General features: G+C 43.7%; 1 protein-coding gene across 1 annotated transcript in view; it reads right to left on the bottom strand.

Annotated features, from left to right (window-relative positions):
- Positions 1-9,961: 9,961 nt before the first annotated feature.
- Positions 9,962-14,144, bottom strand: part of PROC (protein C (inactivator of coagulation factors Va and VIIIa)) — a 7,780-nt gene continuing 3,597 nt past the window's right edge. The window contains exons 6-8 of the mRNA XM_004694874.2: positions 12,568-12,707; positions 11,643-11,760; positions 9,962-10,621 (exon numbers count right to left, since the gene is read on the bottom strand). Coding sequence (XP_004694931.1) covers positions 10,044-10,621; positions 11,643-11,760; positions 12,568-12,707 — 836 coding nt within the window. The 3' untranslated portion in view covers positions 9,962-10,043. The remainder of the gene's footprint in view (positions 10,622-11,642; positions 11,761-12,567; positions 12,708-14,144) is intronic.

The following is a 14,144-nucleotide window of genomic DNA, read 5'->3' as shown; positions in this document are numbered from 1 at the left end:
AAAGATGTGGTACATATATACAATGGAATATTACTCAGCAACTGAAAAAGAGAAACACATGTCTTTTGCAGCAACTTGTATGGAGCTGGAAAAGATCATGCTTAGTGAGATAAGCCAGAAAGAGAAAGAAAAATACCGGATGGTGTCGCTCATAGCAGGAGTATAATGGACCAGGTGAGAAAATAATAAGAATAATGAACAGCCAAATACCAGAGACATTTTGTGGGGATGGAGTGGAGAATGGGATGAAAACGGGGTGGAGGCAGGAGGGAAGTGCACGGGACTATGGTGAGGGCACAGGGGTGATTCGGTGATGGGAAACCCATGGGGATTACAATTGAGATTAAAAAAATGTACAAAATGATGTAAAAATAAACTTATATTATTAAAAAAATTAAACTATTATATATATAAAAAATCTTCAATAAAGAGATTCCAAACCAAAAAAAAAAAAGTGATGCTATATAGAAGTGCTTATTTTGGGGCCCTTCCTGAGGCCACAACAGGTTAAAGGGCAGCACTATGAAGCTATCCATAGACACTGCAGCAGGAGTTCAATCCTTTGCCAGGGAGGTCACCCACATGGCGTGGCAGACTGCTCCTGACCCTCTTGCTGCCCCCCTCAGCAGTGTATTTCAGTAGAGCTTCCTGTTCTGCTTCCCATTGTCTCTGGTGAACCCCCACACTGCTGGCTTTTATCTTGGTTCTTCTATGCATAATTAAATAAATCTTAAGAAAAGAAAGAAAGAAAAGAAATGCTCATTTTTTCCTTAGTTATGCATACAGAGCAGGGGTCAGCAAATGTTTCTTTTAGGGGCCAGAGACATTTTATGCATGTGTGTTGTTGAGTTTTGTAACAGCTTCTGAATTCTGCAGGTGGGCTGGGAAATCAGCCATGGATAATAGTAACAAGTGAGTGTGGCAGTCTTCTAATAAAACTTTATTTACAAAACAGTTAGCAGATGGGATTTGTTGGAATCCACCAATCTCTGCTATGTATTTTTATTTCCTGGCCTCACAGAGGAGCTTTGCTTTCTGAATCACTGGGCTGTTTAACAAGCATCCAAAATTAAGGTCTTTACCTCAAACTCCTTAGAAATCAGGGCCTAACTTTTGGTAATGTGAAAACGATGTTTGCTTTTGCTTTGTTTTTAAGAATAGGAGGAATTTGGGCCTCCCTTTTGGCTTAGGGTTTAAATCTCAGTGCTATCACTGCTGTGGGCTGAATTCAGTTCCCAGCCAGGGACCTAACCATAGGGTGCAGAAGATCTCTCCTGTCTTGCCCACAGCTCCCCTCAGCAGTGTATTCCAGCCAGTCCACCTGTTCTACTCCCCTCTGTCTCTGGTGAATCCTCTCACCTCTCTCCCTAGCCTACACCCCAGTTTTTGTATGCATAAATAAAAAGAAATCTTTAAAACAAATAAAGTTATAATTCTGTTTTTTTCCTCTTTGGTCTTGTTCTTTATTATTTGAAAATTCCCTCAGTTAAAGAATCAGTTGTTACTCAGTTGAGAATTCCCTGACACTTGTTAAAGTGTCAGACATGCAATTAGTACAAATTGTCTACTAGTTTATAAAATAAAACTTTAAAAGTAAGTATGAATAAATTGTGTGGCTAGATCTACAATTGTAATTAATTTATCTCATGTTAGCATTTTATTATTTATGGTAAGTGATAATTGACATATAACATTGTACTCATTTCAGGCTTATAACAATGATTTGATATTTTTGTATGTTGCAAAGTGATCAATGCATTTAAGTCAAATCAATTCCTTTCTTTTGACAGATTCTTCGAAAATTCATTTTCCAACTGTTTTAGTCCCCTATTATTCACCTGTAACTCACCTGTAAATCCTCTTACTTACCTATAAACCAGGACTGGCAAAGAACCTTTACCTTGGGGAAATCTGATGGGAAAGAGGAATGGCTGCTACCTGCCTTCCCCTCCACATCCAAGCCCAGTGCATCCCTGTCAAGCAGATGGGGCAGGTGGTGGGTGGCAGCCATAGCCATAGCTTAGTGTAGCATCTGCCAGAGGGCACCTGCCAAGGGACAAGGCAGAGGTTAGCTAATGATTCACCCGTCCCAAATAATGACAACCATACCCTGTCCCTGCCCAGTCATACAGGTCTCTCTCCACACCTGCCGCCTGGTTCCATGTCACACAAGACAGAGCAAGGACTTTGGAGCCTATTGCTTCTCCCCATTATGGAGAACTTAGGGAGACTTCTGATCCCCTTTTTAGTAGAATGCCACAGGCTATGAGAAGCCAGCAGGCTTCTCTTCAACTGGTGGGTTGCAGTGTAGCCTCCCGTGAGATGGCCTGGGGTTGGCCTATGTTCTCTCCCTTGCAGCCCACCTCTGAAGAGAGCCTCTCCTGCCCAGACACTTGACTTATCTATTCCAGACATTTCCAGACATTTCCCTACCAACTCTTTCCACCCCTGCCATCTCCACCCAGCTCTCTCTGGTCTTCTAAGCATCAGTTAATTAGCAGTCTCCCACCTGTGCTTCCCTGTATGCTTCCCTAGGCTCAGCTGGGTCAAGGGGAGAGCCCCACCTCTCACTCATCATACCAGCACAAGGCTCCAAGAACTGTGCAACCACTGAGAACTGAACTCTTGACAGCTTGCAGGATATTTCCCTTCTCTACCAGGCTTCAGTATTACCACCAGTGGCCCTGGACTTTGCTCAAAGGGATGAGGAAAGAAGAGAGAGGAAGGACTTCCTGATTGCTACCCTCCAGGCACCAGGTACTGCTAGGTTTCATTTTGTTTGATCCTCAGTCACTCAAGTTACAGTGTGTAGGATCCCAGCTTCTTACACAAGGAAACAAAGCTTTGGGATGGTCAGGCAGCCAGTACTCAGTCCCCATGGGGAAGTGACCATGGCAGTAAATATAACCAGAGCTGGGCAACTTGGTTCTGTGCCTTTTGTTTATTTTAGGGTGCAAACTTGCTTAAGATGGGAACTGACTGTTCTTTAGAAGTTTGATAAAACTCAGCACACAAAACACAATGTGGTTGAGGCTTTGGGGGAAGGAGAATTGTGGAAGCAGGAATGGTTTTTCACTATCACTTCAGTTTTCTTCTTGCACCACCATTAATGTATTTTTTAGGAATGTATCTGTCGATCTCTACATTTTCACATATATTCGCTTATAAAACAGTTCCTAATCCCTCTATTTACATTCTTTTTCTTTTTAGTCTGCATTTCCCTCTCTTGTCTTTGCTAGAGGTTTGCTCCTCAGTCTTTTCAAACCAGGAGTTTGGGTTGTTTCTTATCTCCATTTCATTACTTTCCCTCCTGTTGTTACAATAATTGCCCATTATCTTCATATTTCCTTCCTTCTTAATTCTTTGGCTTTGTATGACTTCCTCTAGCTCCTTAACTAGAATTATTATGTCAGAGCTACTGTAACAAAATATGTCAAATCTATTGGCTTTCTTTTCTTGGCTGTGAGTGAGAATCTGTTCTGGTGTTTTTCCCAGCTACTGATGTTCTGGTGATCTTTGGCACTATTTGGCTTGCAACTACTTCACCTGATCTCTGACATTCTCCCCATGTGCTAACATCATCTTCCCTCTTGATACATATGTGTTCAAAGTTCTCCTTTTTATAAGAACAACAGTAATATTAGGGCCACACCCTACTCCTATAATGCCTTAGCTACATCTGCAATGGCACTATTTCCAAATCGGTTCACTTTCTGAGGTTCTGTGAGTTAGGACTTCACTTACGAATTATAAATTATGAGAGGGGACACAGTTCAGCCCATAAGACTTTGTGATGGTTAGTTTTATGTATCAACTTAAAAAGCTAGCATGCATGGTGGCTAGATATTTTGTCAACCATTATTCTGGATATTTTCTGAGAGAGTAGTCTTGGAAGAAATTAACATATAAATCAGGAGACTTAAGTAAAATTCATACTCCACTATGTGGGGGGCCTCATCCAATCAGTCAAAGGCCTTAATAGAAGGAATCTGACCTGACCTGAGCAAGAAGAAATTCTACAAGCAGAAAGTTTTTGAACTAAACTCATTATGCAGAAATAAATAAATAAATAAATAAATAAATAAATAAATAAATAAATCTATTTATTTATTTATTTTTTTGTTATTTGTAGTTTCATTGACTTTGGTTAGAGGACATTTTATATCATGTTAAATCCTTGTACTTTATTGAGGCTTATTTTGTTTATGGTTTATTTATTTATGCATATAAGAACTGGGGTACAGGCCAGAGGTGCGGGGAGTGGTGAGAGGATTCATCAGAGAGAGAGCAGGCAGAATAGGAGGATTAACAAATACACAGCTGAGTGGAACAGCAGGCTAGACAGAAGATGTCTGCTATGCCATGTATGTCACCTCCCTGGCAGGATTCGAAATTGTGCTGCTGTGGCTGCAGATAGCTTCATATATGGTGCTGTGCTTTAATCCCTTATGCCACCCAGGAGGGCCCATTTAGGCTTCTTTTACTGTGTAGTATATTTTTATAAATTCTCCCAGTGTGCTAAATTGAAACTACTCAAGTTTATTTATTATATTGTCCAGATCTTCCATATATCCACTTCTTTTTTTTCTTTTTATTTATAACAATTTATTTTTGCATCATTGTGTACATTTTTTTTTCCATCTCAATTGTAATCCCCGCGGGTTTCCCATCACCAAGTAACCCGTGTGCCATTACCATAATCCTGTATCCACTTATTTTTTAATGTTTAATTTATTGATTTCTGAAAGAGATTTTTTGAATATCCAGATGTACTTTATTTCTCCCTGTACTTCTGTCAATCATCAGTTTTTATATTTTGTGGTTATGTTGTTAGAAGCATGTTAGTTATTTTTCTTACATTGTGTAGTCCCTGTAGTTCTCCCTCAACCATATCACCATCACCATATCCCCTTGTGGTCTCCCCTCTTCTACTTCGTGGTCTTCCTTACCCTACTTTGAGCCCCCGTTTCTCCCCTTCCTTACTCTGAGCTCCAGGTCTATGGTCATCTTGCTAGTTTTGTCTTTTTCTTGAACTTCTGTTTGATTTCTCTATAGTATGCCTATAAAGGAGACCATCCTATATTTATCTTTTACCTTCTGACTTAATCCCTTTCAACTCCACCCATGTTTTGGCAAACAGCATGGGTTTGTCTTTTTTTGACTGCTGAGTAATATTCCATTGTGTAAATACACCACAATTTTTCAGTATATTGGTGTATGGGGCATTTGAGTTGTGTCCATATATTGGCTATTATAAATAGAAGGCATATGCTATTTTGCAATGATTATGTCTTTATAAGTGACTGATACTTTTATTAGTATTTCATGCCCATCTTGTTCTTTATACTGTTTTTTCCTTGATTTCCCACTTGCTTTCATTTTCTTTTCATTCAAATTTGCATGGAATTTCTGGCATTCTTTGGTTTTAATCTTTTAGCATTTTTTTTGTTTTGTTTCTAACTGGTCTGGAAATAGTATGTTGTTGGGTTCATTTTTAATTTTGAGTGTTTTCACTTACAAAAGGTAGATTTAACCTAACAAAAGACATTTATTATAACTATGTCCATCTTACGCCATAATTTCCATTAGCTAGAATTTATCCATTTCATTTTATAATTTTACACTTAAGGTCATTTTGCTTTAATTTTTGTATAAAGTGTGAAACTTGAACCAAAGCTTATTTTTTGGCTTACGGGTGCCTCATTGTGTCATTCCAAGTATTGGAAAGGCTCTCCTGCCTTAATTGAATTGCTTTTGTACCATTGTCAAAAGTTAGATGGCCATAGGTGTGTGGGTTTTCTGTTTTGTTACAGTGATCTGTGTGTCCCCCCCCCCAACCAATATCAAAACACATTTTTGATAAAGGTTAGGAAGGAGACTAACCTGGCCATGGGCCCGCTACCCAAATACTTTACCCAAAGTACTTTACCCAAATACTTTGCCTGCTACCCAAATACTTGGTTCTTTATGCTCACAACTGCAAGACCTAAGGCTTAGCAAATAACAACAAAGGGATTTTTTTTAACAAACCAAGAAAAGAGTTACTGAGGCCAATAATGGCCATTTACTTTATCCAAAGTTGTGTCCAGTACTGTTCACTCCTACACAAAGATCTTAATGAGGTCTTCCCACCACTAAGGATGTGCAGCTCCTTTCCCAAACAATAGGTCATGTGTCTAAAGTGGCATCTTCCTGCCACTGTGAACATGTGGCAGACAAACTGTAGGCCAGGATCCGATTCACAAACACAGCAAAAGATGCAACAGGAGATGTTTCTTGGGCTGCCAGAATGCCCCAGCACAGGACACCAGCTGTTGCAGCCGAATGATCTGACAAACAGCCACTCTCATGCATTTTAGCAGGACCCCTGGCTCTGGGTCTCCCTTACTCTTCAGGTCACACTTCAGCAAGATGCCTGTTTCTTTGGTGTCCCTTCCTCTGCCAGGCCTAACAAAATTTTTCCAAAACAATTAAGACAAGGCCGTACTAAATGGCCTCTGCCATGTAGCTCAACTCCACGAAGCCCTCACGGGGCTGTCCCACGCCCTCCACTGCCATTGTGCTCTGCACTGCAGCTTGGCTTCTATCCTGTGCACCTCACGCCTGTCTCTGTGCGGCTTTTTCTCTTGCATGCCCAGAGCTTCCTCTTCGGTATGCACAGAGCTCCCTTACATACTTTTCCTGTTGCTTCACCCAACTTATAGCACCCTCCTGGGGTCTTATATTTTCTACCAGCAAACCCCTTTGGGGGGCACCACCATTAACAATTTACAGTCTTCAGATACCAGTATCATTTTGACTACCCTAGCTGGGTTATAAGTCTTAACACTGGGTAGAGTGATTTCTCCTAATTTCTTGCTTTTTAAAAATATTTAGCGATACATATTTTATAGTGAGTTCATCTAAATCTGCAACAAAGCCATGCTGGAATTTTGGTAGTAATTGTATTTAAGCCTAAAGATAAGTTTTGGGAAAAGTGGCATTGTTACTGTGGTGAGTCTTTCAATATGTCTTTCCATACATTTAGATCTTCTTTAATTCCTTACTTTATAATTTCATCATACATATCTGTTAATTTTATTAAATTTATATCTAAGTATATCATTTTCTTTAGAATGATTCAAGTGGCATTGTCCTGGGTATTATTGGTATTCATTTTCAGCATATAGAAATTTAATTAATTTTTGTATGCTGCCTATTTGTTTTTATTCTACTTTACTTTTTGTTGACAGATCAAGTTTTTGTTTTTTTTTTTTAATAAAAACAATTGTACAGAGCCCTCCCTGGTAGCGCAGAAGGTTAAAGCACAGCACTAAGAAGTTAAAGCCACTTCATCATTAGTTCAGTCCCTGCCCCAGAGGTGATGCACATGGCACAGCAGACCTCTCCTGACCTGCCCACTGCTCCCCTCAGCAGAATACTTCATCATCAGTCAGCCTGTTCTGCTCCTCAGTCTGTCTCTGGTGAACCCTCTCACCACTCCTGGCCAGTACCCCAGTTCTGTACACATACATAAATCTTAAAAAAAATGTATAGGGTCCTCCCTGGTGGTGCAGTGGGTTAAAGCACAGCACTAAGAAGCTAAAGCCACTTCAGCATGAGTTCGACCCCTGGCCAGGGAGGTCACCCACATGGCACGGCAGACCTCTCCTGACCCGCCCGCTGCTCTCCTCAGCAGTGTACTTCGTTGTTCTGCCTGTTCTGCTACCCACTCTGTCTCTGGTGAATCCTCTCACCACCCCTGCACCTCTGGCCTGTACCCCAGTTCTGTATGCATAAATAAATAAATATTTAAAAAAATGTATAATGATCATTTGTGAGTTATCTAGTAATAACATAAGAGTAATCAAAATAATATGAAAAAATATGCTAGAACTATATTTTCAACAATGGGCACCTAAAAAAACAAACTATATTGCTTTCTCAACAATTTCTCACTACCTTGATAATTTCAAGTTGGGTATACTTTGAAGCAGAGTAATATTATCTCTATTTGGCATAATTAACCCAGTTGTTTTTTATACTTATAGAATAAGTCTCATTGCATTACCTAATACAAAATACTTATACTTATCAAAAACTATGATACATCAAAAACTGTGTCCACTTATTCACTTCTCATAAAGCTGCATATGAGTCTGAGATCTATTTTGCAAGTATCTAAAGATAAGGTTGATTCTATACTTTTAGGTTACAGAGGCTACGCTTAGGTCTCAGCCATGATACAATTTGGGGATGCTTACAAAGACCACATTAACCTCCAACCCATCCCAAAAGTAACCCTCAAATTTTCTTGTGTTGGTCTAAAAGTTCTATTTTTATTCTTATTTTCTTTGCCATTAGGACCATTTCCAGGTACTTTAAATGTTTGTTTGTTTTTATAATTAACACTAGTTGCACCGGGGAGCAGGGCAGTAGATCCCCTCATTTCACCATATCAGAAGTTAGCTCACCTATGTTAGAGGAAATTGGGGAATTCTGAATAGAACAAAGATCTCCAGCAAAATTCACTGTCACCCTATCATCTCCCACTCCAAAGTTGGAGGCACTAGCCTGTGCACTGGTCAGTAGATAGTCTAGTCCCAGTGCAGGGCCTGACTTGTTCTATTTCCAAGTGGTCCCCCTGATTCCTTCCCCAGGTCCACATAGAGATGGACCAAGCAGGACCTCTCTCAGACAAGCCTATCTTAGTGGGGTCTGGTATTTCCTCTGATCTGTATGCAGCAGTTGTGGCTCTGCCAAGCTGGATATAATCTCAAGTGAGTCCTCTTTCTCTTTCTTTTAACTGACTGTGCTTGTGCTTTCTGAGACTGCAGGTCATCATTCTCATTGACCATGACAGTGTTAGAACTATTGCCAACCCCAGCAGAAAAGGTCCTTTGAAGACAATTTCACCCAGTAGCATTCAACAGTCATATTAAAGTGACTTGACAAGTTTAGAATATCAGCGTGTAAAAAAAAAAAGCAAATACAAAAGTGCAAATGAAAAGGAAAAAAAATTAATAAGATAGTCCTAAGTCAATTAAACCAGAATTGGTGAGGGCAGGACTAGACACAGAGTTTTGGGAGTTCCTGGGGGATTCTGTAGACAGCGGTGTTGGGAGTCACTCCTTTCCTTAAGTTCCCTTAATTTACTGATGCCCAGAGAGGAGAGGACACTTGCTGGAGGCCACACAGAGAAGGAAACAAATTTTGAGACTCCAGGCTAATTGTGTTGGCTTTGTCTCACCGCCTCCCTTTTGATCAGGTCCATCTGACTTCCCTGTCTTATCCACCTGTGGCCCATCAGGCCAGGTTGAGATACAGCCTCTTGCTCACTATTATTCCAGATTGTTTTTTAAACCACTTTGTTAACTATACTGGGAGCTCATTCTGGCTGACCCAACACCTGGGGGGGGTCTCTGCCTACCCCTCATGCCTAGTGGTAGTTTCCACACCCAGCAGGTGCTCAAAGAACTGCCTTCCTGGAACAGTGAACAGAAAGGATTCATGGGTCTTAGGGTCAAATCTACATTTGAATCCAAACTCGACTGTGTAGACCTCCTAAACCTCAGTTTCCTTCTCTGTGAGTTAAAAATCTCAATCAAACTATTATATATATATATATATATATATATAAATCTCTACTTCCGCATCTGGATTTACTATCAAGCTTCAGCTTCAGGTTCCGTGAGGCATACAAGCTCCTGCCAAGTGCCTGGGATGTGCTCACAGTTTTGAGTCACATTTTAAAATTCTTTCCATAATGAGAAACTCTTCCCCCCACAAAATGTTAACAGTTTCAGACCCTGTGAAACTTGGCTTTATTCCTCCCCACAGCAGCTCTGTGGGGATAAGTAAGATGTTCATAAAGGGTGGATATACAGTAGATGCCAAATCAATTTGACTTCCCTCTAGAACAGTGCAGGAAAGGAATGGAAAAACAGAAGAATTCTGCTGTGTTTGTGGCATGCCTTTTTAATGTTTCAAACATTACTACATTTCACAGCCCAGCCCCCATTCCAAGAGTGGACTCTGAGAAGCAAACCCAAGCTGGAGGGGCTCTAGGGTGCCTGGTTCTCTGGGGAGGCCTCATTGGCTTTGATGTGGCTATGGATCCAGTCAAGGTAGCGGCTAACTTTAGTGTAGACACCGTAGTTGTGGAGGCGCCCACAGCCCTCACCCCAGCTCACCAAGCCTACCAGGAACCAGGTGTCATGGAAGGAGGCGACCATGGGTCCCCCACTGTCACCCTCACAAGCATCCCGTGGGTCCCCCAGGATGCCGGCACACAGCATGTTCTCTGAGACCAGGTTGTTCATGGCCTGGACGCACTCACTGTGTGGAGCCACTGGGATCTTGATGAAGTTGAGGACATAGGTGCGGTTTCTCTTGGTCTCACTACGGTAGCCCCAGCCTGTCACCATGGTCTCCTGTCCCACCTTTGTGAGCTCCCGCTCTGACAGGCCACTGTCTGGCAGGCAGATGGGCACAATGGTCTGTGAGAGGGTGGCGGGCTGGGCCAGGCGGAGCAGCGCGATGTCATTGTCAGTGGTGCTCCTGCTGTAGTTGGGGTGAATGAGGACTTCTTTGATGCCCAGGTCTATCTCTGAGTGTTCCCAACGCCGCAGATCATATTCCCCTGTGGGGCACAGAGGCTGTCAGAGCAGGGGACCAGCATGACTGCTATGTGCATGTATGGGCCCTTGTGCAGGGCAGCTTGTGGCCCACACAGCTGGAGGGATCATTGGGCCACCTGTGTGCATATTTCTATCAGGGGTGTCAGCCTGTGGGCATCCTTCCTTAAAAGACAAAGGTGGTTCTAAATTTAGGAGAATGGAGATGGAGAAATGCCAAGGTCTTAGCCAGCAGTGGGCAACTGGCAGGGAAGACACAGGCCAGAGCCACAAGGGAATGTGGAGTGGTCACAGCTAGTCAAATAAGGCTGTCCTGCTGGCATGATCAGAGTACTGGCTACCCCACTGGGAAGGGACTAGCCAAGCAGGGCACGATGATTGTAGCAAGACCCAGAGAAGAAAAGCAGAAGGACAAAGGTTCTGCCAGGGAGGAAAGATCTGGATCATGATCCCTCAGTTCAGGTTGATGCTTCCTGGAGAAGGAACATGGGGTAAAAATTCCCAGGGAACCCTGCTGAAGGCCACAGGCCACTGGTTGTGCTGGAGGGACTGTAGAAGATGAATTTAGTCAATCTCAGTTTCTCAATTTCTTTTGCATAAATCTGGTGAGCCCCTTCCAGAAATTGGTCCAGAAATTGGATCTTCAGGACCCCTGGGCTACTGCAGGGAAGCAACTGGCTACTGTGGGAGGAATCAAGGCCCCAGAGCTGCACAGTTCCTCCCCCATCCATCCATGTGAGGCCAGGCCCTTATGCTTGAGTGTGATGAGGTCCCCCGTGGCAGATGTGTGACCCCTTATTGTCAGTTGTGCTCCTGGTAACAGCACCCAGGCACACCTTTGAAGATGGTCCTGGACGTCTGCAAAGTAGCCAATGTTAACAGACAATATTGCAGGGTGGGTGCAAATCGGCCATTTCCCCCAAACACTCTGTGGAGCTCAAGTGACCCTTGCTCAAGCACCCAGAGACAGGGTTCCAAACCTGGCCACCTGGCCAGTGACCCCTCCCGCCTGACATCAGCCTGTACCCAGCCTGGCAATGAGCTTCTTGGAGTCCTCCATGCAGTGTGCCGCCGTCAGCACCCAGGAGGTGTGGATGAGCACCGCCCCGCAGGCCAGTTTCTTCTTTGAGTCCAGTAGAATCACCTGGAGAGGGGGTGGCAGTGACACAGGGCCTCTAGGTCTCAGCGGGACACCTGGCATGGTCCTCAAACCCGAGATGCTAAAAGTTTAAGTCAGTCTCTTTCCTGTGCTCAAAAACCTTTTTTTTTTTAGCACTTTCTATTTCTGCATGTTTTATGGAGTTGGCCTGTCAGGGCATCTCCCTACTGCTGCCATGACATTCCAGCAGTCATCGTCAGTGTACCCAGAGAGTTCTCACCTTTGAGTTCTCTGGCTGGGCCTTGAGTCCCCTGCGAAGACTCTGAAACCCTGAGGGTTGCTTTGGGTATCTCCTCAAAGCTCCCTCAGCCTGTTCTGCTAGCCATTCTGACTGTTCCCACTGGGCTACCATATATCAGAGACCTATTCCTCTCAGAACCTGTGATCTCTCTGATGCCTGTCAACCACCAGCACCTGGCAGAAGGGGACCAAGTCAATGTTAGTGCCATGGTGAGGATGAAGAGGCACCTCGGGGCAAACTTCTCTCAGCCCTCTCCCAGGCAAAAATGCCTCTTTTAGTCAGCTTTTGCCTCAAATCCCATGAACAGAGCACTACCTTCCAGCTCCTTTTTTCCTTCCTGCACATCCCCCCCCCATCCCCAAGGACCCCATGTTCACTACACAGTTCCCTGTGTGCTCTCCCATTTGGTTACTTCCATCTTCCCTCAGCTGCACACCCCCCCAAACCCTGCCCCCACCAAGCAAAGGCAAAACTTTCTCCACCCCATCCTGCCTCCTTTGGACTTCCTGAGCAGTCCAAAGGAAGTCACATCCTGCTGCCCCTACTCTTACCTGCCAGGGGCTTTCTCCCCATTTGGTCAGTGTCCCCATGACAAGCCGTGGATCTACTTGGTCTTCTTGTTTTGTATCACGTTTCAAGTTTTTGCGCCTCTTCTCTATTTGCTTCCCTGGCCTCCCACAAGGGAACTTCACTGAAGGTAAGGGGAGGCAGTGAGTGTCTACAAGCTACTACTCGGAGCATTGCCCTCCCACTCTGTCTACTTCTTGCCTGCAAGTCAATTTACTACGTTGTAGGGCTCAAGGGATAACTTATGCTTAGACGCTATATATTAATATCTAAATCCCCTTGTATTACTCAGTCAACAAACAGTAACACCAAATGGCACGAGTAAGACCACGCCACATTTCTGCCTAGCTGTGCCATTGGGCCGACTGTTGAACTTCTGAGTTTGGTATACCCCAGGGCTACTGGGTGCAACCCTGAGATATGTAAGTAAGGTCTCTTGCTGTTAGGTCCCCTGCCAAGAGGAGAAAGCATGTGATGGAGACTGAGGGCTGAGAGGTTTGCCAGGGTCTGCCATGTTGTAAATCAGCTGGACTGATATACCAGATGGACACTTATTGTGGGAGCCCCAGCAGGGGAAGTACATAGTGGCAGAGAGTAAAGATTGGACAAAAACAGAATTCCAGAAGCTAGACAGCAGATGGATCCAGTTCCTGACTTGGCCAACTAAGAAAGCAAGGCCCTTAGACAGTAGTAGGGATTGCCAGGCACAGACGGTTTTGTACACAGAACCCCAGGAACCTCTGTGCTTCTGAAGGACAAAATGCAGGTAGGAGAGTAGACAGGAATGTTGAGTTTGTACAAGAAATTGCTAGAGCTCAAACCCTCTGTGCTGACCCTCATTGGTGGATTTATTCTCTCCTCTCAGCCCTGGAGACTATAGCTGTGCCCTCTCAGGAGAGGGCAGGCCAGAGACTGTGGCCTGGGAATTCCAGGCATACTAGGAGGAAGAATGCCACAGAGTGGACCAGAAGCAAGCAGGAGATACTCCAGCGTCTGGGTGTATATCAGGGGTCCCCAGGGTCTGGAAGTCAGGGTGGTACCACCCAGCCACTCCAAACCCAAGTTTCGAGGATTTCTCCCAGAGAACAGCTGTCCCAAGGACAGTGGCTGAAGCTCTGAGTAGTAGGGGTTCAGTGGGTGACCTACAACCTGAGTGAACAGCACAGGAAAGTCCACAGGCCACCAGTCTACCAGGCATTACTTTACAACTTCCTGTGTACCTCCAAGTATTTTAAAAAAGTGAAAGGAATATGAAATTGTGAAAAATATAAAGTTAATGAGACAGAAAATAGAGGAGATGATAAAACTAGTGTCTCAAGCCAGAGGAAAGATATGATTAACAGGGGGTCCTAAAAGAGAATAGAAGTGGCAGAGATAATCCAAGAAGAGAACCAAATAAGAAATGGGGGGGGGGGAGTAAATTGTTATTAACAATACAAAACACAACACAACAAAAACAAACAGATAATTATAAACCAGAGATATCCTACAGCGGGGGAGGGGGACAGAGAGGGATCTCAAGGAGGGAGGAATGTGTGTGTGTGTGGGGGGGGTGGCTGTG

The sequence above is a fragment of the Condylura cristata genome, unplaced genomic scaffold (assembly GCF_000260355.1).
Source record: "Condylura cristata isolate star-nosed mole 26May11 unplaced genomic scaffold, ConCri1.0 scaffold00049, whole genome shotgun sequence".
Taxonomy (NCBI): Eukaryota; Metazoa; Chordata; class Mammalia; order Eulipotyphla; family Talpidae; genus Condylura; species Condylura cristata.
The sequence above is the reverse complement of the archived record's forward strand: the minus strand, read 5'-3'. Positions and strand labels throughout refer to the sequence as shown.